Source organism: Oryx dammah, unplaced genomic scaffold, assembly GCF_014754425.2.
Source record: "Oryx dammah isolate SB20612 unplaced genomic scaffold, SCBI_Odam_1.1 HiC_scaffold_27, whole genome shotgun sequence".
In the NCBI taxonomy this organism is placed as follows: Eukaryota; Metazoa; Chordata; class Mammalia; order Artiodactyla; family Bovidae; genus Oryx; species Oryx dammah.
In genome coordinates, this window is record NW_024070211.1 from 131,564,692 (window position 1) to 131,587,997 (window position 23,306).

General features: G+C 45.5%; 1 protein-coding gene across 2 annotated transcripts; it reads right to left on the minus strand.

Moving 5' to 3' along the window:
* Nucleotides 1-2,116: 2,116 nt before the first annotated feature.
* Nucleotides 2,117-22,120, minus strand: AMMECR1L (AMMECR1 like). 2 transcript variants are annotated; one of them, XM_040227861.1, is made up of 9 exons: nt 21,826-22,120; nt 20,198-20,307; nt 12,432-12,876; nt 10,082-10,192; nt 9,665-9,779; nt 8,938-9,028; nt 7,303-7,399; nt 6,391-6,444; nt 5,606-5,692 (listed from the first exon to the last, which is right to left on the minus strand). In XM_040227861.1, the coding sequence occupies exons 3-8, from the start codon at nt 12,836-12,838 to the stop codon at nt 6,417-6,419; spliced, it is 849 nt and encodes a 282-aa protein (XP_040083795.1). In that variant the 5' UTR covers nt 12,839-12,876; nt 20,198-20,307; nt 21,826-22,120; the 3' UTR covers nt 5,606-5,692; nt 6,391-6,416. The 2 variants fall into 2 exon arrangements, with proteins under 2 accessions (XP_040083794.1, XP_040083795.1); XM_040227860.1 differs by lacking the exon at nt 6,391-6,444 and having other exon boundaries at nt 2,117-5,692; nt 21,826-22,116.
* Nucleotides 22,121-23,306: the final 1,186 nt, after the last annotated feature.

A 23,306-nucleotide genomic window follows, 5' to 3' on the forward strand; every position in this document is an offset into this window, starting at 1 on the left:
GCTCAGTTGACATTTTTGAGCCTCAGCTATCTCACCTGTGAAGTGTGGATGAGGATACCGGTTTCCAGGGCGCAGGGGAAGAATTAGATGGGATGCAGGAACGCGCAGACCGACCCAAGGATCTCTAGTTGATGGGAAGCTGGGTAGGTGACTCTGAAAACATTCAGTGTAATTCTTCCAATGCCTCAAAGCATTTAAAATGTTTGATTTGTAGTGGATTTTTTCCAATACTTCTGAACATGGAATAGTGGATAGTGATGTTGAGAAGCCTGTTGGAACATTTGGGTGATACTTAGAGTAAGTAAGCAAATGAAAAAGGATTCTGTTTCCAACTTGAGAGAAAACAGATGGTTGTACAATGCAGGAAATAACCATAGTGCACTGCTTGGCTCAGGAATGAACCATCTATAAGTATATAAACTGTTCACAAAAAATGAAGATATTACCAGACAAGGGTATGCATCTGTATTCCTTTGGTTTATAATTCCTTTAAATTATAGTTTATAAAAGTCAGTTTGCCTTGTGTATGTGTTTCCAAAAGAAATGTATCAGGTGAATTAATGGTAGGTTACATAGTGCTGGCAGAGCTTATTACTGCTTCAAAGCGCTTTCCTACACAGTTCATTAGAGCTGCAGACCAGTGCCCAGAGGAGTCTGGGAACATGCCCCAGCTGTGTATGGGATACAGTCTTTGAGCTCAGTGTAGGCCCCCTTCTCCCATCTATCCATCCAACAGGCTTTTGCAGAGCACCTACCTACTACTTAACTGGACCTTAACATTTGCTGGCCCCAGTACTAGCCACATACCTAACATACAGCAGGAAGAGAAGTCAACAGAAGAGAGAACAACAAATAATCCACAATGATGTTTCACAGGCTGTTTTGTCCACATTTTCATTCAGGAAACCATTATAAACACGTAAGTGCAAGGCCCTGAATTTAAAAAGATGAATCAGTCCTAGAGCCGTACCCAAGAGGAGCTCACTAGGAGTAGCTGATGGAAGGTCTGGACTTAACTTCCATCATAAAAGAGAGCGACAGAAGATACAGAGACAGATCATTAAGTTCCTCAAGAGCTACTATGGTTCTTTGTACTGTATTGGCTCAGAGTCAAGTTCTTCAACCAGCCCAGCGAGTGCCTTTCAAAAGCAGATATTCAAGCCAAGGTCATAGACCCTAGATTTATCTGGAAGCAGATTTAGAGCAGACTTGAAGCACCTCCTCCATCCTTACAAGAACCCTGGTTTCTGACCACATGGTAAACATTTCTCACAACAGAATGGTTAAAATGGCAAATTTTATGTTATATGTGAGTCCATGGGGTCAGAGAGTCAGATGTGACTAACACTTCTATATTTTACTACCACACACACAAAAAAACAACAAAAAAGACATGGATTTCCATGCCATTTAACTACAGGTGGTATTACAAATATGAACTACTCCTCTAGAACCGTAATTTCTCTTGAAGGAACAAAATTCCTCTCATTCTGGAGTTATTATCCCAGTCTGTTTAATCAGTTGTAATCTATTTCCAAAATCATCATCTAATCCTGATAATGTACACCTGTGGCCAAGTATCAGGGATTTGGATCTGGGTATCTTAAAAAAATAAAATTACATCCATGCAAATAATTTCAGCCAAAGACTAACAATATCAGTATATGAATGTAAAGTCTGAAGTTATTCCTTGCTATTTTCTCTAAACACATCTTATGCTTTCTGGGCCATCCAAAACTAAGAAATATTTTCCTTTAGGTCAGACCACACAATGTCCCAGGGTCATTGTTGGGTTAGTTAACCTCATGAATTATCTTAAATTTGAGCATTTCCCAACGACCCCCTTTCAGGTCGTAGCTTTCTGGGCAAGGTCAGCTTCATTGGGAAGTCTAAGAACTATGAATCTTAGTTCAGAAAATTTGGCTCTTAAAAAACCAGTGGTACTGCTAGCAACCACAAAAAAATATAAAAATGAAAGGTTATTGGAGATCAACACCATACAAAAAACATGCAGGCTGAATAAATATGATCTGGTTGGCTATCTCTAAATAATGACTATTCAAAAATAACTATTACTACTATCTACTATTCAAAAAAAAAAAGACAAGACAAAGAACAATTTTTACCCATTATGATTTATTCTCTACAATACTTTGTTAAAGAGTTCAATGATTTGCACTCAGAAGTTATATAGCCAAGAGGCAACCAAGTGTAATACAAAGAATTGGTCTAAAGTCTTTGCACTGAAGGCCATACAAAGTCTCTTGCTTCAGGGAAATAAGAATGAAAATAAACAAAAAGAACAAATAGCTCCCTAGGTTCCAGAATCTCAATAGAAAATAACATCAACAGTTAGTGAAATTGTAGGTGTTAACATACCATGGAAAACAGATCTTGTGCAAATATTAAAATTAACACCCAGGACTTCTGTATAGATGACTTTTTTATTATAAACAATAAAATATATGTAATGTCTGAACTACAAACCTTTCGTGTTGAAATGGTCTTTAACATGAGTTGCTTTAATATTATGAAGCGAAAGTTTAAGAACCTCACAGTGGAAACAATCCAACACTGATAAACTCTAGTGATCAAAGACATTCTCTTTTAATGAACAAGGACAATTCGAAATTACAGAATGTCCTAGCTGTGGGTATTATGAGACAAGCCAACTTTCCAGACCGAAAGGCACTCACAGCTAGGGATGAAACGAACTCCGAACCAAACCAGCCACAGTGGGCTGGTCCCTTAAAAACAGTGGTTACTGTTCAGCTTGAGCAGTCCAAGGACAAAGGAAACACTGAGCAGAAAACATTCCTTCTCTTTAAACCTACCACTCACACCACATACACTGGCCACCCTCATCACTGCTCTGGTCAAGCAACATGGAAGGCAGGTCAGTTCCAGTTCGGAGTTGTCATTTCCCTACGCAAAGCTGCCATATGGATGATCCAGACTTAGTATTTTTCCTGAGAGCCACCTGCCACACGTCTTCATAAGGTAACCATGACCGTTTATTTCCAGACCACTTTCTGACTAGGCTCCATTCAGGACAGACACTGAGTGCCATTCCTCACAGGGCCAAACAGCTTTCCTTGGTCGACTCCTGAGTCCTCTTACTAATGTCAGAGAAACCCGAGCATCTCCATGGCTGGACTCGGATGGGAGCATAAGGGAATGTGCGGGGAGTAAGGCTTCTTCACTCCAAAAACCACTGAGCCCACTTCAGTGTGGTTCTGGGCTTAAGCCCGATTCTTGTGCACTGATTTTTTTCCCCCATTTCCTGGGGTTTTAAATTTTCTGTTTTTTTCTTAAATGGCAGGTTTCCTACCCCACCCTCAATAAAATTAAAAAAAAAAATACTATACACTGGGAAAGACAAATAGGGCAACATTTCTACAAGAAACAATAGGCTTGAAAGAGCATGGCACTGTAAATGCTTGCATGACCAGTCTCACTGAGCGTGCTCAGGGGTGAAAGTTTAGCACCATTTTTTTTGCTTTTTTTAAACTTTAGAAATTAAACACAACTTTTAACATAGAAGACTTGAACAGTAATGAGTGTAGCCCTATGTATCAATACTGTTGTACAAATTGGAGGTGGGTGGTTTAGTCCAGAGCTGACCACCTTGACATCAATCCATGGCACCTAAAAGCAACCGTCGTCACATTTGTTTGTAACAAGACATTTATTATTCTCAGCAGCAGGAAATCATGAAACAACTCCTTCATCTTCAGAAGCCTGTTTTCATCAACACTGCGAGGGAAAGGTGGCAGGATGTGGGAGTGTGCCCAGCAGCGAGACGGTGCTGGAGCCTGGCCCGCACACCTGGACATCAGCCCACACTTCCCTTGCACATTCCACATCCTTAACAACAGCAGAGGATGGTGCCAAACACACTGCTCACCCTAACCCATCTCTTCAAGAAACAGGGCCTAGAAAAGCATGTGTGTCATTCCTTAGACTGTGTCCCTGCTCACCCCGCCCCCTGCTCCTGGCAGAAGAAAACTCAAAAGATCTTTTGACTTGAATATTTGCCCATTTCGGGAAGCCACACCACTACCACATAAACATTAAAAATAAATTAAATCAAAACATTGTGTTCACTGGGCTGACACCCAATCCACTTTAGAGTTCTCTAAGCATATTGTTGGAAACCAGTGTATCACCTGTAGGGTCTTGTCTTCCAACTGGCCACCTCTTCCTGTGAATCATTTCAGCAGTGCCTCTGTGACAATGTTCTCAAAACATCTTCCAAATTCCCAACTTCTATGAACTGTGCCACCATATGAGTGAAGAATAGGCAAGAGGGAGAAACTTGCTGACAGCTATTTGGAATCAGCAAGAATGGGAAAGGGAAATATGCCACATGAAAGTATGAATGACCTAAAATAAAATAAGCTATTGGGAACTCTGCCGCAGTGGGGTGAAGTTTTCCCAGCGTGTTAGGCAAGATAAAGATTCACCTTGTTTAATTACACAGCTTTGTTCTAAAGTCCCCATAAAGGACCTGAAACATTAACAGTTTTCCCACTTCTACAGGCAAACTAGAAAAAGGAACTCCTCTGCTTAAAGGTCTCTCAGGATGTTTGCCTGAAAACAAAAACAGCTTGGAGACCCTGGATTCTCTCCTATGACGACGTATCCTTCTAAAACCCAACCCAAGTGCTTGTTGGAACGTCTCTGAGAACCTAGATCCAGCTATAGGCACTGCTACCAGTAGAGGAGTGAGGTAGCCAGGTGGTAAGGAAGAGGTCTCTCCCTTGACACTGCGTGCAGTGATGCCATCAGGGCCTCCCGCAGGCATCCCAGTCCATCCTCAGCAGGCCAAACCACAGAGCTCGGTTCAATGCCAGGAGACTCGATGCAGGAAGAGTGCCAGAAAAATCCAACTGAGAGTGGGATGAGAATTAGAACCTTCGAGGCTAATTGAGCAATGAGATCTGCAACGCCATCCAAAGGGCTTCTGATCTTGAGGTGGGCCTCTGTCCAGGAGCCACAGAGGACTCATGGTGCCCACGTTCGACCCTAACATGGCGTCCGCTTATGAAGCATGGAGGTTGTGATCAACTCTCGGTACGCAATAAACTGCAAGTTTAAAAAAAGGAATTTAAAACAACCTAAAAATGTTTCTTGTTGGTCTCCGTTGCCCAGACTGCCAGGGGAATACACCTACTTGATCTGGGGAGGCTGCAGGTGTGTGTGGGGTAAGCCTTCATGGACCATCAGTTCCAGCTTCCACTGTGTGTCCGACACACAGGCAGCGAATCAGCAGCGGCACCTGCATGCCAAAGTCTTCTGAGCCCACACGGAATCCTCACTAGGCATGGAGGAGCCCCAATCCAACGGAACCCCGTACTGAGGAAAGGCTGAGATAAGGCTTGGGCCCTCAAGTTCTGTTTCATTCAGTATAAGCCCCCCCCACCTCAGTCAGCTGGAGGCAGACTTGGCAACGGAAGCTAGCATCATAAAATGGTGCAGTAATAGAAGTAACTGGACCAGGAAGAGGAGGCATCTGCTCCAATGATGTCATAGCCACTGGTGGCCACGGGGGGGTGGGACTGGTCATGCAGCCGTGTGTCAGGAGTAATGATTGTAGAGGGGCGGGGCATGAAGAGTGCCATTCTGGAAACAATGCTGTCGGGAAGCTATATATTCTGCGTAACTGATTGTCACCTTCTCACTTCGGTACCTGTGTAAGGAAACAGGAAAGGGTGTTAGGAACCCCAAATACTTCATTTTAAAATCACGCAGCAGAGTAAACCAAAAGCTTATTCCACATTTTCAAAGAATAAAATGGAAGACCAAGAGCAATCTTACTTACAGAAAATGAGAGACAGCACAAGAAAACAGTGTTGTTATTACAAATGAACGAGATGAAAAAGCACAGTCACAGTCCACCCCTGAGAATGTGTTTTCTGCACATCCCACCTTTAAACACTTCATATGCTTATCATTAGGCTGCTCTTAAGCAATCTGCTACTAGGGTCTGGATGAAGAATTTCAAGGTCAAATTATATGGGTGGCAGACGGGAAGATGGCTGCACCAATGCCCAGTGTAAAATGCGTTATCTATTTCAGGTTAAAATGTGATAAATTTGACAGAAATGCAACTTCAACTTGCAGAAAAGCAACAAACAAGTTATTTATAACTAAAAGGGGCACAGATACCTAATTCTGGGTCAAATTCTGATGAAGCAGGTTAAAAGATCCTGGGTCTCACTTCCCAGATGAATGTGCCATATCATATACCACAGGGTCATCAGAACAGAATTCATAGCACTTTGGCCTTGCTCTAAAAAGAGCCATGAGTCAGGATGCAAAGCATGGGGTGTTACAAACCTATGGAGCCTACTACAGACCACAGGAGCTGGGTGTGACAATCCTTACCCAGAGCCATCTCTTTCCCTCTGTAATCACTCCTCCACTGCAAGGTGATTATTCCTGAATTTTGACAGGGAAATGGCTGTTCAAATAAATTATAATAATAATGATAATAATAATGCTTTGTATTTGAAGATTTTTCTTTTTTGGAATCCAAAGCATTTCAAAAACATGGGGTTATCTTCCTAATAGACCTGTGAGGTTACTACATGATTATTCAGCATTTTACAGATGAAGAGGCCAACAGAGGCCCACACAAACCCATAGAAGCTACACCTCTCAGGATTTCCAATTTCAATAGGGATGGGAAGAGAACTGACATCTACTGACCACCTACAATACTGCCTGGCCCCAGACTAGAATTTCTGCACACATTACCTTACCAGGCTCTAGAACAACCCCAAGGCACGCTTTTTTTTTTCTGCTCAGAGAGGCCCAAGTCACACAGCTGGAAGTGGTGGAGCTGGGATTTAGGGTCCAGTTCATGCAGATTTTACAATAGCCGCCCCCCACCCATAGACGTATTTGCTCCTAACAGGCAGAGGCGATTCCTTGTTACTAGTCCATCAACACGCCACCTGACTGCATGTGGTGACAACTGACCCAGGACTTCTGTTTTTCTCCTGCGCTCAGCCTTCCCACTCAGCCTCCCAACAAGTGGGTCTGGCGAAGACACCCACAATTGTTTAGCAGCTACTCTGCCCCAACTATGCCATCAGCGGAGCTGTGGACATGCCCAGGATGCTGGGGAGTCTCTGCTTCGCTGCCACTGCTTCCTCAGAGCTTCAACCTCACATATACTTCTTTGGTTTGGAGACGTTAGCAGGGAACATTTTTCTCTTCCCCTGTCTATCAAAAGTATCTTCCATCTAACCCCAACTAAGTTAAAATGACAAGGAAAATGAGACAGTGGCTTACCTGGTGAGTTTGATGGTTTTTCTGAATTCACTGGTAATTGGAGCCTTAAAGCCACCTTTCCTGAGCAAGGAATCTATCGTCTGGATCTGATCCCAGTCTGAGGAGAAGACAGGCACACAGCGGTCAGTGTGCAGTGACACCAAACCAGGCAGGCAGTGCCCTAACACAGCGACAGGAGGGCAGCAGCCGGGCCCGCTGGAGGCAGGGTGGCTGGGCGCGGGCCCCACATCCCGGCAGTCCAAGGAGAGCCCGAGGCGTGCGAGGATGCCAAGCACACACCGTCAGTGGCCTTCCCCTTCTGAGTCTATCCTGTCAGGTATGATCCCAGCACAACTATCTCGGAGCAAATACGGCCCCTACTGAGCTGGCCTAGTGCTGTAACCAGGGCTGCTCTGGACAAGGCAGAGTTCCTGTTCTGCAGCATGCATGCCTTCATGTGGCCTTGCTGCATTTCGATGATTTCTAGGAGTCGTTTTCTGCTACAGAGACTTAACAGCAGGACCGAAGCTATTCCCTTAGGAAGGATGAGAAAGTTGTTTGCACATATACTGCTGTGTTCTTCTAGAAATATTTTCACCATATACAACCAAATATATAAAACTGAAAACCAAACAGAATTCCATAAATCACTGCAGCAGGTGCCTTGATTTTAATTTTCCCAATCAGTTTTCAAATAGCAAAAGTGTTTGATTATTTACCTAAATTATCATCACATCTCACTACTAGGAAATATTCCTGGTCCATCTCGGACAGAAAGGCCAGATTTATGACCTCAAAGAGGTGGCTAAAAGGTTTCCTCCTTTTTAAGCCATATCCCCACTGCTTTCCATGACGGGAACCAACAAGGCAATCCTCCACATGATCAGTTCACTGATATACCGAACTCAGTATTTTTCTCTATTTCAGTTTCATACCGAACTGCTAAGTCACTTTAGTCGTGTCCGACTCTGTGCAACCCCATAGACGGCAGCCCACCGGGCTCCCCGATCCCTGGGATTCTCCAGGCAAGAACACTGGAGTGGGTTGCCATTTCCTTCTCCAATGCATGAAAGTGAAAAGTGAAAGTGAAGTCGCTCAGTCGGCCCGACTCTTAGCGACCCCATGGACTGCAGCCCACCAGGCTCCTTCATCCATGGGATTTTCCAGGCAAGAGTACTGGAGTGGGTTGCCATTGCCTTCTCCAATCATACCTAACTACTAGATATTATTTTTTTAAAAAAGGGACTAGTTCCAAGAAAGAAAGAAAATTGGGTTATACACTGCAGAATAAGCACCATTGTAAGGTATTCTTCTAAATATTCTTTTAAAGAGAAAACTTGCCCAACCCACTTCCTACCTTTAGTGTTCCACTGTAGGAACTACTGAGTTCTTTTTTTCCTACAATTACCACTGCAGTTTTGGGGCCAAGAAATACTACTACTCATTGAAAGTAAGTGAAACAGATACCTGAGAAGTATTTACCCCTTTTCTTTGCCAGCTCTTTTGGGGAGTTTCTTATCCTGTAAGAATCTGATGGGCATGGAGAGAACGCAAGCCACCCAGGCGCAGGCACGCTGGACTGAAAGGCAGCGCGGTCCTCTCCCCTGCCCTCTGCCTGGCAACTTCAAAGGCTATCACTCCGTCTGTGTAACTCACCTTGTTCCTTTGCAACCTCAGGTAAGTAAGTGGCTGTACGTTTGACGCCTTTTTCATTGATGAATTCAATTCGAATCCCATGGACCCCAACCTACAAAAACACACAACCAATAAATGCCATTTACTTACTCTAATGGAACTTCAATTATCCTCATGTAAATTGACACTGTCCTCTGACCAGCTTGACCCAGGGCTGAGAAAAGGGGAGCCTCATGCTTTTCACGACAGACTCTCTCTCAGGCATAGAAGCCAAAGAAACTGCTGCTTCAGGGAAAGGGAGAGTCTATGTGCAGCCACCTCTCTTGAGACTATGGAGGCTACATAATCAAGTCTCTCAGTAACGCATCCAATAATCGAGAATATTCCACCTTTAATATTCAAGAACAGGCTACAGGGTCTGATCAGGGTTCCTGGATTTTCACATGTGGCTCCTAATAACAACATTTATTCAAGGGCTTACCAAGAAGAATCAGGAATGTTCTCCTATATCCCATTATTTATTAGATATGGGGAAAGGACACGGGAGAGAGTAGACTGGTAAGAAAGGGATTTCTTTCTGCTTCTAATATCGAACTATCTTTTCTGTCACCCAGGTTGCCTACAACTGCCTCTGACCTCAGCTCTCACATGCTTATACCCTTGCTCAATGAAGGAGATACATTACCATGTACTAACCCGAACCCAAATGCAACGAGAGATGCAGAGTTCCAAATGCGGCTGTTCTCACCTCCCAGTCCAGGTAATCACTGGCATCCTCAAAGTTAGTAAGGAGGGAGACAGAGCAGAAAAGTTTAGGCAGCTCCTCTCGGGTCAGGGGGGGAAATCGGCTGTCCTTAAGTGCACTGGAGGGGACAGAAAACATAAGTGAGGCTGCTCCGGAATCGGGAGCCAACATCATGAGCCTCAAAGTTTACGGCTCTTGAGCTCTGCAGAAAACATTCACTACCCATCAACACGAACATGCTAAAAACAACCCGATGCTACTAACTGTCTATACTTGAACTGCTAAGTGACTCACCAGATTAAAGCCCCCACAGCTCCTGACTATCAAAAAGAAACACTCAAGCTTTACCACTCAGAAGAAACAGGCAGTTATTTTCAAATTTTGCAAATAATCTACCCATCTCACGTGTGGTGTCATTACCTGGTTAGTGTGTATTCCCTGAGTCCTGAATGAAGATTCATGGCTGAGAAGGTCCCAATGCAGCCACGAAGCCGCTTGTCCCGCCCTGTCTTCCATGTCACAAAGAGTGGACTGAAAGAGGAAGCACGCAGCAATCAGAGAAGAAAACCTTGGCTTTATCCCTGTCCGCCTGTTCTTCCCCAACACGACTGTTCTCTGATGTGGGCTGTCTGGAAGGCTGCAGCCTCCGGGCGCCAGGCAGCCCTGAGGTGGAGATGGAGAGGAAGCGGCCATGAGGCAGAGAGAGAGGCCCCTGCAGCCCCTGCTCTCAGCTCTGCTCCACTCCGCATGGACGCACTGTTTCCTTCCTCCTCTGCTCAGGACTCTCTCTTCTAGTTTTCCACATCTTCCTCCTCCTGTTTACCCTCTTTCTCTGTGTCTATGTCTCCCAGTTCCATCCTTCCTGAAGACAGACTAGCCTGCACACTTTCTCCCCTCAACCCCATACGGCACCCATCATTATTTCCGTCTCTTCTGTTTATAGATTCCAGAAGAAAAAAGGCTCCCCGAGAAAGTTTATTCTGCAGACTTCCCTGGTGGTTATCAATACACCAGGCAGCGCAGGGGTTATGGGTTCAATCCTACATGCAACAAGCCTGCCTGTCACAACTACTGAGCCAGAGCGCCACAACCAGAGTCTGTTCACCGCACAAAATATCCTGGATGATGCAATGAAGATCCCATGTGCCTCAACTAAGACCCAACGCAGCCAAATAAATAAGTATTTTTAAAAAGAAGGCTTATTCTGGGATTTTCCTAGTGTTCCAGTGGCTAAGAATCTGTGTTCCAATGCAGTAAAAATGAGTCTGATCCCTAACTGGGGCTAAGATCCCACGTGCTGAGGGATAATTAAACCCTGAGCGTCACAACTAGAGAGAATCCCATGGGCCACAACTAAGATCCAATGCAGTCAAAAAATAAATAATTCTTTATTTTTTTTTAAAATAGCTTATTTTCAGCAGAAGTTACCACTTTCTAGGCCAAAGTCATGCTGCATTAGGCTACATCAGATAGACAGTAATAGATATTTAGACACAGGTTATGGGGCTGCCTCCTCTTCCCCAAATTCTTCATGTTCCTATGCCTTTACCTCTTAAGATTCTTGAGTTAACACTGCTAAAAAGCAACTTACATCTTTAAAGTTACCTTAGATTATTACTACAAGGCAAGATCTCCCACCTACCCATCTTTTCCTTTCAGTAAAACACCTGAACAGCACGAGCCAAAGTTAATGTTCCAAAACCTACTCAAAAACCCATCCAGTTCCACTGTCTCCACACCCTACAAAGTTGTGGTCACCACATACTCCCCACAGTCTGTGTCCCACTCCTGCAAGGGACACACTTGACTGCACTCAGATCAAGGCTCCGACTCTCCACCTACTTAGTGAGGATTTCTCTCTCCACAGACGTCACGTGGGAATACTTCCCTAAAAGGCGAGCACATTGTCTCGTTTCCTCTCCTCTGACACAATCACAGACTAACTTCCCCTCTATCTGCCCAGACAGAGTGAGGCACACCCTGCTTAGCATGTGTGTGTCATCTGTCAACTCAAGTCTGCTGAGAGCAGGGACTATTTCTCCATGCCTGTCTATTCCCAACCCAATCCTCAGTATGGCACTAACAGTTCTCAGTCAGTGAATCCTCCAAAAGCACCTCCTAAAAAAATAAAAAAGCAGCACTGCTCTTTAAATGCACCTCGAAGCTGCCTCCAATTCTGAGAAAGAAAGCCTTAGCATGCCTTTCTTCATCTGACTTCACCCTTTACATACACATATTCCTTATTTAAGTCACTAACACCTCACGGGAACTTGGGACAGTCTTGAACTAAAAACATCAAAACAAATTCTGACATTCTTGGTGGGGTGCTGGCAGCCCACGGGACGGACAGTAAGTGATGGGATTCTTGAATGAGCTCCTCATCACCAGCCTGGCCCTCAGACACTGATAGTTCACTTGGATTTCAGCAATGCCTGGGTCTACAATGGTGTGGTGGTGTGACTTCTCCACATGAAGGTTTGAATGACCTACTCACTGTCATATGAAACCAAAAGACAATCAAAATCAAAACCCTCCTGATTCCCAAAATGTAACTTTAACGACAAGCCAACAACTCCTTCAAATGTAGCCTAGTATCCACTTTTGATATTCTGGATATTGTCTGGATATTTTTCATCATTCTTTTCCCATTAACCCTTGCCCAAACCATGTTAAAGCTTTTTATAAGTAGACGACTCTTGCAAGAAAACGACCCCAGAAAGCGGGTGCCATGCCTTTCTCACCGTCCCCAGTGTGCGACTGCTTTACTCACTAGGGGTCATTGGTGAATCTGGGAAGTCGTGGCTGCGGGAAGCCATAGAGGTGACAGTAGAGGACGTCAAAGCAGTAGCAGCACATCTCTGCGGTCACCACCAGGTTCTTGGTGGTGTTGGCAGTTCCATTGGGCCGGGGGAGAGGGCTCAGCGCTCCCGATGCGGGATTCATTCGTGTGATGGGAGAGTTTCCAGGTCCCAGAGTTAAGTCCGATACATTCTCCCGACCACTGCTGCCATCCACATGCTGGTGGTTTTGAAGAGGTCCTGAACTAGAGCCGGGGACAGTTGTGGACTGGTTCCCGTGACTGTGCGTTCCACTTCCAGATAACTTAGGCTTCTTGACCCCACAACAACCTGCTGCCAGCTTGGGCTCAAGTGGAGGAACACAACGTCTTTTTCCCATCCTGATTCAGTGCTTGAGGTCTGGAATGCTGCAGAACCCTAATCCAAAAGAGAACACCCAAGCATTAATTCAACGGTTAGTTAGAAGAACACAAAAATCAAAGAGAAAGGGTCTACGTGGAAGGGGTGGGAGTCATCCAGTTCTCTCTCTCACAGGTCACGTTGCTCACAAAGGGGGTCAGAACAGTGGGCTGGAAGAGCCTGCATTCCAGACCAGGGACACCCAACTGTTAGCTGAGGGGAAGCTATTTTTCACTTTCCATAAAGGTTATGACCATCATGAATGGAGGCAGGCCAAAAACAGCGCCCTCGTGCCCAGGCCTCCTTGGGCGGAAAGAAGGGCAGAGTGGCAGCCAGTCTGCAGGCGAATGGCGTCTTTGCGAGACTGACTGAAAGACTGCACTTGACCTGACAGGCTCTTCATCAGGATGCTTTCTCTACATTTTTACAGGCTCCAAACTGAACCACTCTGTTTCTAAAAAGTCCCAGAGGAACTTGCATGCTTTCCTTGTTAACCACACCCTTTCCGCATTTTCCTCATCACCAACCTCAACTTAGCTACGTGACTTTAGCTCCAGACCTCTGTGAGGATGAAGAGCAGCCGCTGCTCTGGCGAGAGCGCGCTAACCAAGGCACCCGCGTGCCTTTCTGTCCTCACAGCGATCCTGCGGTCTTACTCATTTTCCTTAGTTCACCTCTGAACGTACTCCAATTTCTACACTTCTATACTTTCAAGACCCCATTCAAAAAAAGCTACAACCAAGCAGAAACCTTTATTCACACAAATGACCCAAGCTTCAGTCCTTTTGTGAGGTAGCCATTTCTGCCCTGTCACAGCAAGGCAGAGATGCAAAGCCATCAGTCTGACAAAATGTGGCATCAGATGGGCCAGGAAACCAGAGTTCCAGCTGATAAAGGGGAGGAAGGAATCTTTTTCCATTAAATTCTTTTTCTTAAGAAGCCCAAGGTAAAGATATATAGCTGTAACATGACCAAGATCCTTTCTGTTATCTATGTCAATAATTGAGACTCATGAAAATAGATCCTAGTTATTTCAATGTTGATAATACCAAAGTTTATAAAATCCTGCCAACTTGAGAAAAATGTACTTTGTTTTTTCACATATCACTACATGTTGGTTTTTTTTTAAGGGCTTCCCTGGTAGCTCAGACGGTAAAGCGTCTGCCTGCAGTGCGGGAGACCCGGGTTCGATCCCTGGGTTGGGAAGATCCCCTGGAGAAGGCAATGGCAACCCACTCCAGTACTCTTGCCTGGAAAATTCCATGGACTGAGGAGCCTGGTAGGCTACAGTCCATGGGGTCGCAAAGAGTCGGACACGACTAGGCGACTTCACTTTCACTTTTCACTTAGTTTTAGCCTCCTACTCAAAATATATATATATAATTTTCATCTAAAATTTTCTCTGTAATTTGAACACACAGCACACAATTGCCTTTTTAGGCACTACTCTACTGTATTGTATAGTATTTTGGTTGTAATGTATACAATCTTTTAAATAAAATTAGATATGTACTTACCCATTTCCAATGCCATTATTTCTACAAACACAACTTGTCACTTTAGATTGAATGAGATACAAAAATTTCACAAATAGTGCTTTTGTTTCTGATATATCCTGATCCCTAACAAAATACACATTTTTGTGTTTAGGACAATTCTTCGGAAGAAAGGTGTCTCTAGCAGAGGAGTAACAGTTTGAACATTTCAGTGTCTAGCTTGCAACAGGCTTCTTTTTGTGAAAGCCTCGTGCATGTGATACATTAAAACCTCCAATGAATAGACTGTTTCTGAGTGTGGATATCACTGTCTTTTTCAGACTGTTAAGAAAGGGAGCAGGAGGTTCTGGTTAAAAATGCTGCCTCCAGACTCAAATGGCCTGGGTTCAAATGTGATTCCTCCAGGATTAACCTCTCTATGCCTCAGTTTCTGCAAACTGGGAATAACAATAGTGCTTGCTTCATGGGGCTGTTAGGAGACTTGAGCTTAATCTATGGGAAGTGCTTCCATGCAGTTTCCAGCATAAAGTTAGCTGCTCTTATCATCTGGGCTCTCATCTGACTGTTCCCCCCAGAGGTGGAGACTCTGGGAAGGCTAGGACTTTGCTGCACACTCAAGGCTTAGAGCACCAAACAGATGCTCTTTAAACAGGATTTCACTTAATCCTCAGAACCACCCAGCAAGGATGATATTACCATCATTTTACAAAGGAGGACATTTAGGTTTAATAAGAAACTCTGCCATTCAGGATTTGGACCACAATCTATCTGTCAGACTACAAGGCCTGGGTCTTCCCACCGTGCCACAAACAACAACGAAGCCTGCCAATAATATCCACTGGATTCAGTCCCTTTGCTAAGGGCGTGATTAAAAAAAAAAAAAAAAAATCAAGGGAATACTAAAAACTAGAATAGCTTGCAAAATTTTGCCAATAAAAATGGAGCCAAGGGAAGCTGACTTCCCTGGTGGACCAGTGGTTAAGAATCCACTTTCCAATTCAGGGGATACAGGTTCGACCCGTAGTCGGGGAACTAAGATTCCCACGTGCCACAGAGCAACTAAGGTTGTGCACTGCAACTACTGAGCCTGCAGGCTCTAGAGCCCGTGCTCTGCAACAAGAGAAGCCCTCCCATACCATAACCAGAGAACCCCCTTGAGACGCAACAAAGACCCAGTGCAGCCAAAATAACTTTTAAAAAAAAAAAAAAAAAGGAGAAGCAGGGGAAAAAAATCAAAACCTAAGCCCAAAGCTCTGCCACCACCCTGACTATAACCAGTACCCCTGCCACAGTCACCTGAGTCCACAAGGACTGTCACTGTCCTCTGAGCTCTTACTTGACTGTCCTCCTTGGCGTAACTGTAGGCAGAGGGTTTAGGGCATGTGTTCATCCAAGCAGAGGGACCTTCTCTTGAGAGCTAGATCTTTAACCGCACCAATAGGGCCCTGAGGCTCTGCCTCTAGAGTCCCAACGTTCAAAGAAGCAAAGAGACGGGATGAAATAACAGTAAGTTGAAAAAAGAAATCCTTCCTCATTTTCCTTACACCATAGGCCGCTTGAAGAAGAGAGAAATGTCATGAGATAGTGGTAACTCAGGTGTTCCCCCAAAGGTGCGATCAGCTCTCTGATGGGTGAAACACCCTGTAAAAAAGCAGAGGGTTTTCAAACCATGCCAAGGCAGGTGAGGTCAAGCTTAGGAAGATTCTGCCTACACCAGTGGTCCCCAATCTTTCTGGCCCAGGGATTGGTTTCAGGACGATTCAAGCACATTTATTGTGCACTTTATTTTTAATCTAATGCCACTGCTGATCTGACAGGAGGTAGTGGTCCAAGGCCTGTAGCTGGAGACCCCTGGCTTACCCATAATGCACAACCACCGCTCCGTTGGGGGGCATACTGAGAGATTACATTTAGCAATTCCCCCACACCATCCGCAACTGTGATTTGTAATCAACAGAGCCAACCCAAACCTCGTGGATCCTCAGGACCAAGTTTTCTCTGGAGGCCACTGAACAAACAATTCAATCAATATTCTCAATTAGTGACTAAAGGCAGAGTTAGAGACTTTCTGCATCAAAAGTATATTAGAAGGCATTTCTTTAACATTTATTCCATAAAACTTAAATCTACAGAAAACTTCAAACATAAAGTAAAAGAGTATAATGAACCCAATACTCAGCTTTAATAATTTTCAACAAAGGGCCAAACTTATTTCATCCACAGCCTACTTACTCCATCTCCCTCATCCTACTGAATTATTTAAGGTTTGTTTTTTAAACGGGCCAACATTTTACTTATCTGTCAGCATAAAGCAAATATTAACTCAACAGTACAGACTGTGAAGGTGCTGGTAATGAGCACTTTTATTTACACAGCAACCACTACCTATCAATCTCATCAGGTTTCCCTCTCCAAGCGAGACGCTCCTAACCCAGCTCCAACAAAGTGGGCATCTCACCACAACTAAGTGTCCCAGACCCGGCTCCCAGGACCGTCCCACAATGACAAAAGACATACCTGATTCTCCAACAGCTCTGTTTCTGAGGGCACAGTGTAAGATCCCTCAGAATAATTTCAATGCAATAGACTAACCTGCTATGACCGACTGAAAATACCCCTAATGGCATACATATTCTACCTCTCTTAGAAAACTATGCCTTTGTTCTCACCCTTCCCCCAACTTCATAAAAACTACCGGCAATGGTCATAGGAGTAACCGAATGGCTACTGTCAAGTTGGTTCATCTGAAGTAACTGGAATCAGGTTAAAAACCTTTACAAACACATATACCACAAAGACCCTTCTGGAGCCTTCCAGTTGGCTAAACTCAAGGCCATTTTAAGGGCCTATAATAGTGATGTCATTTTCCTACACTCCGTCTACTTTAGAACAAACTATGAGAACAAGCTAGTTAAAACTGGATTTCTACCAGATGGAGACAATACCCATACTTCCACAAAGGGCTGGAGGAAATATCAGGAGTCACTGTTTTACCTCTTAAGGCCTCCTAACCTAGCGAGTGTCCAGTGAAATTGTTCTCAGTGTTGAAAGTCAGCATGCCCTTTATCTGACACACAGTGCTCAAGGGATCCTGACCCTCACGAGGGTCCACAACAAAGGCACCTTTGCAGCCTGAGGGGAAGGTGAGTGGCGTACAAAGCCACCTGGATTCCAGCCAGCACTGAACTTACCAGTACCTTTAGTCAGAGAAGCTAGGCTGCATTTCTGGGTTTTTTCCCACAACACTTAACCCAGTGTCCTGCATATGGTACACAAACCAACAATCTTATTACAGATCTCCCAGCAACTTCATTTAAGTTAACCTTTCTAATAAAACGAGTATTTATGGCACAGCCTGATCTTTACTCTGTTCCACCGCGAGGGGCTGACTGTTGAGTGTGTCAGAAGCTGAAGGTGACTGACATACAAGTATCTACTCATATCAACAATGTCCATTCTACTCGGCCCAAACCAAGGAGTGGTTTAATTCATAGCAAAATGGATAGCTAATGTGGACCATTCATTCTAAAAATCAGGTCAAATATCCCCTACACTAACTTCATTCTAAAAATCAGGTCAAACACCCCCTACACTAACTTCGTGGTTTGGTTTATGCCGGTAGCTGTTCTCTGCCAAATCACAGCAGTTGGTCAGTTCCAGGCTTAGCCTCAGGGGCTGCTTACCTGTAGGTTGCTCAAGGCTTTCCTTCCAAACCATGTGCCTAGTTCCACTGCATGTGACAAGAACTTTCCTACTTTTTTCAAATGATGGAGTACTTTAAGAGCATAATTTGTTGGGAAGGCAATTTACAATTTCAGAAGTTAATGGAAATGATGTGTGATAAATTGCTGATATTTATAAACATGATGTGGAGACCAGTGCTGAGGGGAGGGTGTGACGGCATCCTGACAGACATGGCTGGCTAGGCAGAAGGGCCTTCTTCCCTCACTGGGGGTCCCCTCCAAGGCTCCAAAGTCCACTGAAAACAACAAGCTGATGCCTTCCCAGAGCAGCTCCCATCCTCAGAGGACAGAGTCCAGGCTTTGGAGCCGTCATCTAGGCTCAAATCCCAAATCTGATTTAGCAGGTACAGGCTATGCAGACTCAGGCAGGCTGTCCATCTCTGTGGATCTAGGCTCCTGCTACCACCGAGGGTTTATCTGTGAGCATTCTTTGAGTAAGACATGAAAAACATCTAGCTGATCTTTGGCACAGAACTACTATTTATTAAAGCGTCTGCTATTACTATTAATACGGGGTTATTATTCTAATGACCTTGATGTTCTTCCTCTTTGGAGACTCATACTTCTAATAAGTCATCCATTGATCTTTTCATTGTGAGATGCCAGGAAGTATAAGGAATACTGGGCTGACAGCTGTGCACAGTTCTATTCTACAAAAGTCCTCTGTTAAGTTTGAAGCCATATAACAAAAAGAAACTAGATTTGCTAAATATGCTACTATTACAGAAATCTTGATATATATTAAGTACTAACAGAACTACCGAGTCAAAATAGTTAGATTTCCAATAACCAATAGTACTTTTCTAGATAAAAATATCTAGAAAGGCTAGGAGGTAGGAAAAAAATAGGTTCACCTTTGGAAGACAGGTTTCAAAACAGCTATTCAGGGGCATGACCTTTTAACAACAACAACAACAAAAAAACAGACTTGGGAGGTAGGAAAAAGGCAAAAAAAAGGGGGCCGTCTCTGCATTTTCTTCTGTTATTATTAGTGTCCAGTTGTCTATTCAAACCAACTTTATACAGAAGGGAACAGACTGCAGTTTCCTTTGTGACACAGAAGTGAAATGAAATTCAATTTAATAATTATTTGAGTAGTGAAATGGCACGTAAACTATATTCTGGCCTACTTAAGGAACTATTCCAAGAAATAGTCAGATGAAAGACCCACAAAATCTTCTGGACATTATTTCAAATAATGATCTCTGTATTTCTGAAACCCGATCATACACACACACACATCTGAAACATTTGCTGTGTAAAAATTTTCCCTGCAAAAAACAGATCTCCCTCTACAATTGCTTTTTAAATTTACAGATTCAGAAAAACACAATACTATACACCTTCGTGTGAACTTAGCTTAAGAAAAAACATGAATATAAGAAACCACATGTTTTGTTTTCTTTTTAGATCCCCTCCCTTAACTATGTGAGCTATGGCAGGATGCCAGATCTTTCTGGGCCTCAGTTCTTTCATTTGTAAAATGAAAATATTTGTCCCCTGCCTTCCTCACAGAGAGATTGTGAGGCTCCAATAAGATATGAAGCATTCTGAAAAACTTTTTTACAAGTGTTTGTATACCATCAGAGGGGACCCAGCAGTAATAAAAAATTTCCCAGAACTCTGTTTACATGTAGAATTTTATTTTTACGAAAACAGTATCACCCTAGCAGATTTAGGGCAAAATGTTCCAAAATTCTCTGAAAATTATAACCATGTGGAAGACATTTGATAATTGACCTTGATAGAAACTATATTAACCTCTGAGTTATGATCTTTGTCTTTAAAGAGTAATTTGGGAAGGGGCGGGAGGCAAACCTTTATGTAACCCAAGGGTAAGTGTAATGCTACAAAACCATCTAAGTCACTCTAATAGGATTATGGAAAATAAACTTGTTTTTTACCAATTAAAATTATTTTAAAAGCGAGCAAGTAGAAGTGGAAGGATTCATCACGTTTAGGACACTCATGTAAGTAGAAAAACAGAAATGAACAAAGTAAACATATATTCTAGTCCAAGCACAGGCCTAAAACCAAAAAAAAAGACAAAAATTAAAAGCAACACAATTCCATTCTAAGTAGGTCCAAGGTAATACTCACTGAAAGCAGAAAGTTTGTATTGTCAAGGGAACAGCTATAACAGAGGAGGGGAGCTATTTTGTCTCTGAAATGAATTTTCTTCCTTCTGATTCCATTCCTTCTTCCTGTACCTAAGATGGAAATGCAGGTGCAGTGAGTGAACAAAACCAAGGCAGTGAGGAGGTAAGAGATGGTTTTTGAAAGGAGTACAACAGAGTAATTTCTAGGAAGGAAAAAAAAGCTAAGGAACAGGTTTTCCTTAATTCAAAACATTTCAAAATCTAAATATAAAGTGGCAAGGGCAGCCCCCTGCATTAAATCACCTCATTCCTGACGTCAACACCAAGAAGGGAGGACAAGGAAGATTAAAGGTTTTATTGAACCTGAACATGAAACACACATTAAAACTTCCTCCACCACTAATTTAGATCAAAAGTTGCTCTCGGGCCAAGATACACCATCTCAAGGTTCTCTACTGGTTTCAGACTACAAACAAGATTCCCAAATCCTCTGCAAACAGGGTGCTGAAGGATTACTGGACAGCACGGCAGGGTCCCGAGGACAGGCCACCTTGTTACCCCAGGTGGAGATGATAACTGTTGGTAACAGTCAGTCATCATTACTCTTAGGCTGACATAAATCTCTTCACAGTCTCTTCAGCAACTCTCCCCACTCCCCAGTAGTAGATATGAGTTATTCCCAAAGATGTAAACAGGAGACTCCAGGCCCCACCCACTCTATCCAAGGAGAGGGCAGTGAAAGAGGATAGGCCCAGAGGGACAAGGGTGAGAGAGTGTGGCAAAGTGAGGAGTTCAGATCAGGACAGGGAACGGAGGAGGGCAAGTAATGAAGGGCAAAATCCACAGCCTGGGAAGGAGGGAGGAATAAAACCCACAGAGTATCAGGTGGAGAGATGATGGAAATAGGGGCTTTGGGTGGATAAGGAAGGACAGAATGAAAGTGGGGTTTAAAAAAAAAAAAAATTAATGAAAGGCGAGAGCGTGCGTGTTAAAGAGTTTAGCAAAGAAAGGACGAGATACAGGGGGGAAAGGAGAGACCAGAGCGGGGAGGGGCCAAGCGGGCAGAGAAAAAGGTAAAAGGTAAGAAAAAGGTGATGGAAGGAAAGCGCGGGGCGCTAGGAGGAGTCGGGAGACGACCCAGCGACGGGTAGGGCAGCTGAGGCCGAGCCGCGGGGGTGGAATCCAGACGCCAAGCGGGGGAGGGGGCGACGGGACGGGGGGGGCAAGGGCCGCCAGGCGGCGCCGGAGACCACCAAACTTTACACGACCCGAGACTGTTTCCAGGAGGGAGCGGAGAAAAGAGTGGGAGCCTCGCCTGGCCTCGCCCGGCCTCTCCTCGCGGCCCGGGGCAGGGGCGTCCGCCCACCCCCTCCCCGGCGCGTCTCCCGACCCGCCCGCCCCCCGGTGGGCACACGCGGCCCGCAGGCCCAGCCTGCCGCCTCCCTCCCCGGCCGCTCGGGAGCCCCTCCCCACGCTGCCCCGGGACCCTCGCCCCGAACCCGGGGGGCCCGCTCCCGGGCCCCTCCAGTCGCCGCGGAGTGAGGAGGCCCGGAGGGCTCGGGGGCAGAGCGAGAGAGGGCGGCCCGGCGGGGCGGGGGGAGAGGGCGCGGCGCGGACCGAGTTTCCCACCTTTCCTCCTGGCCCAGACGTAGCCGGGGCAGACGGGACCTCTCGCGCTCTGCCTCCTCCTCCTGCTTCATGGAGCCATGCGCCTGGGTGGGGGCTCCCGAGAGAAGCGGGCCGCGGGCGGGCCGGACGCGCGGCGCGGACGGGGCGGGGCCAAGAAGGCCGGCAGGGGGCGGGCGGAGGAGGAAGCTGCGGGGCGGCGGTGGCGGCAGGGAAGAACTGCTAGAGGTATTCCCCGGGCAGCTGGAGGACTGAGCCGAGTCGGGACCCGAGTCTTCCGGTATCCCAGCAGCCACCGGAGGCAGTGAGGTAATGGAGGAGGAATGTAGGGAGTCCTCCAGTGGACCACACGCCCTCTAGCGAGGCGCCAAAACCATAGAGATTACGGGGCCGCCGGAGCACCGCCCCGCTACTGTCACGTGGCCTGACTCTGCGTACTTTATTGGCTGGTGCCGACTCTCCGGGGGTTGAATTTAGGAGACTGCTTCCTATTCTTGTGGCCGAATCTCAGGCAGTTGGGATAAAGAGGGGAGGGCAGTAAGGCGTAGAGGAGGTTTGCAGGCTGGTTCCCCCCAGGTCGTTGAGCCGGCCGAGGGGTGCGCTCGGCTGTCAGGCCGGCCGGCGCAGAGCACGCCGGGTCCCCTTGGCTTCTGCGAGCGAGTGCAGAGCGCGCCGGGAGTTGTAGTGCGGCCGGCTGGGCGGCATTGTCCGCCGCGACAAGGCCTAAGTGCTAGCTGGGTATGCCAGCCCGGGTGCCCGGGTGCCCCGGCCTCGCAGCTCCGCCCTCTCCCGCGTTAGAACCCAAGCGTCCTGGCGCGCGTCGCTTCCCCCGACCGAGCCGCAGCCTTAGAAAGCAGCCAGGAAGGGGCAGCTCAGACCAGCTTTAAATGAAGCCGACCCCCTGGCTCTGGCCAGATCCGCGGGAGAGATGTTCCAGGCTCTGGGCCAGTCTCCTTATGGGTGAGAAAGGGCAAACCAGACCCGGGTGGTGCCAACAGCCCATCTCTGTCTTGACCCGCTGCGTCCCAGTCTGGAGACCACGCAGGTGGAATTGTCCACAGTACAGGCTTAATTCAGTAGGTCGACTAAGCACTCCTCAGTACTGGCAGGGCAGGGGCCTCAAAGAGCACTACAAAAACCAGTTTTTTTTTTTTTTTTTTTTTAATTAGGAGTAAATAGTTGTAATTTCGATTCATGGGGTCGCAAAGAGTCGGACACGACTGAGCGACTGAACTGAATGATGACTTAGCACTCATTTTAATTACAGATGGAGTTGCACAAAAAGTCTTTATTTCTGCCTTGCTCCCTCACCTTAGGCAAATAGTTTAGGCTCTGCAGCAAAAACATGCTCTGTTTTAAAGCATTTCCAGTCTTGCTAAAAACACAGTCAAGCCCACAGTTTTGTTTATGCACAAAGGAATCCTAACGTGTTTGTCCTCAAGGAGCAAAGACAAGTATCTAGTAAAAAATGCAAATCATATCTT

What these genes read in the sequence shown, in the direction of transcription:
- AMMECR1L (XM_040227860.1), bottom strand. Translation starts at nt 12,838, where the DNA reads ATGGGAAAAAGACGTTGTGTTCCTCCACTTGAGCCCAAGCTGGCAGCA. An exon ending in AGATTCACCAATGACCCCTA is followed by an intron (nt 10,193 to 12,431) that starts GTGAGTAAAGCA and finishes TTCCTCTTTCAG; the next exon opens with TCCACTCTTTGTGACATGGA. An exon ending in TGAGGTTGCAAAGGAACAAG is followed by an intron (nt 7,400 to 8,937) that starts GTGAGTTACACA and finishes TCTTCTCCTCAG; the next exon opens with ACTGGGATCAGATCCAGACG.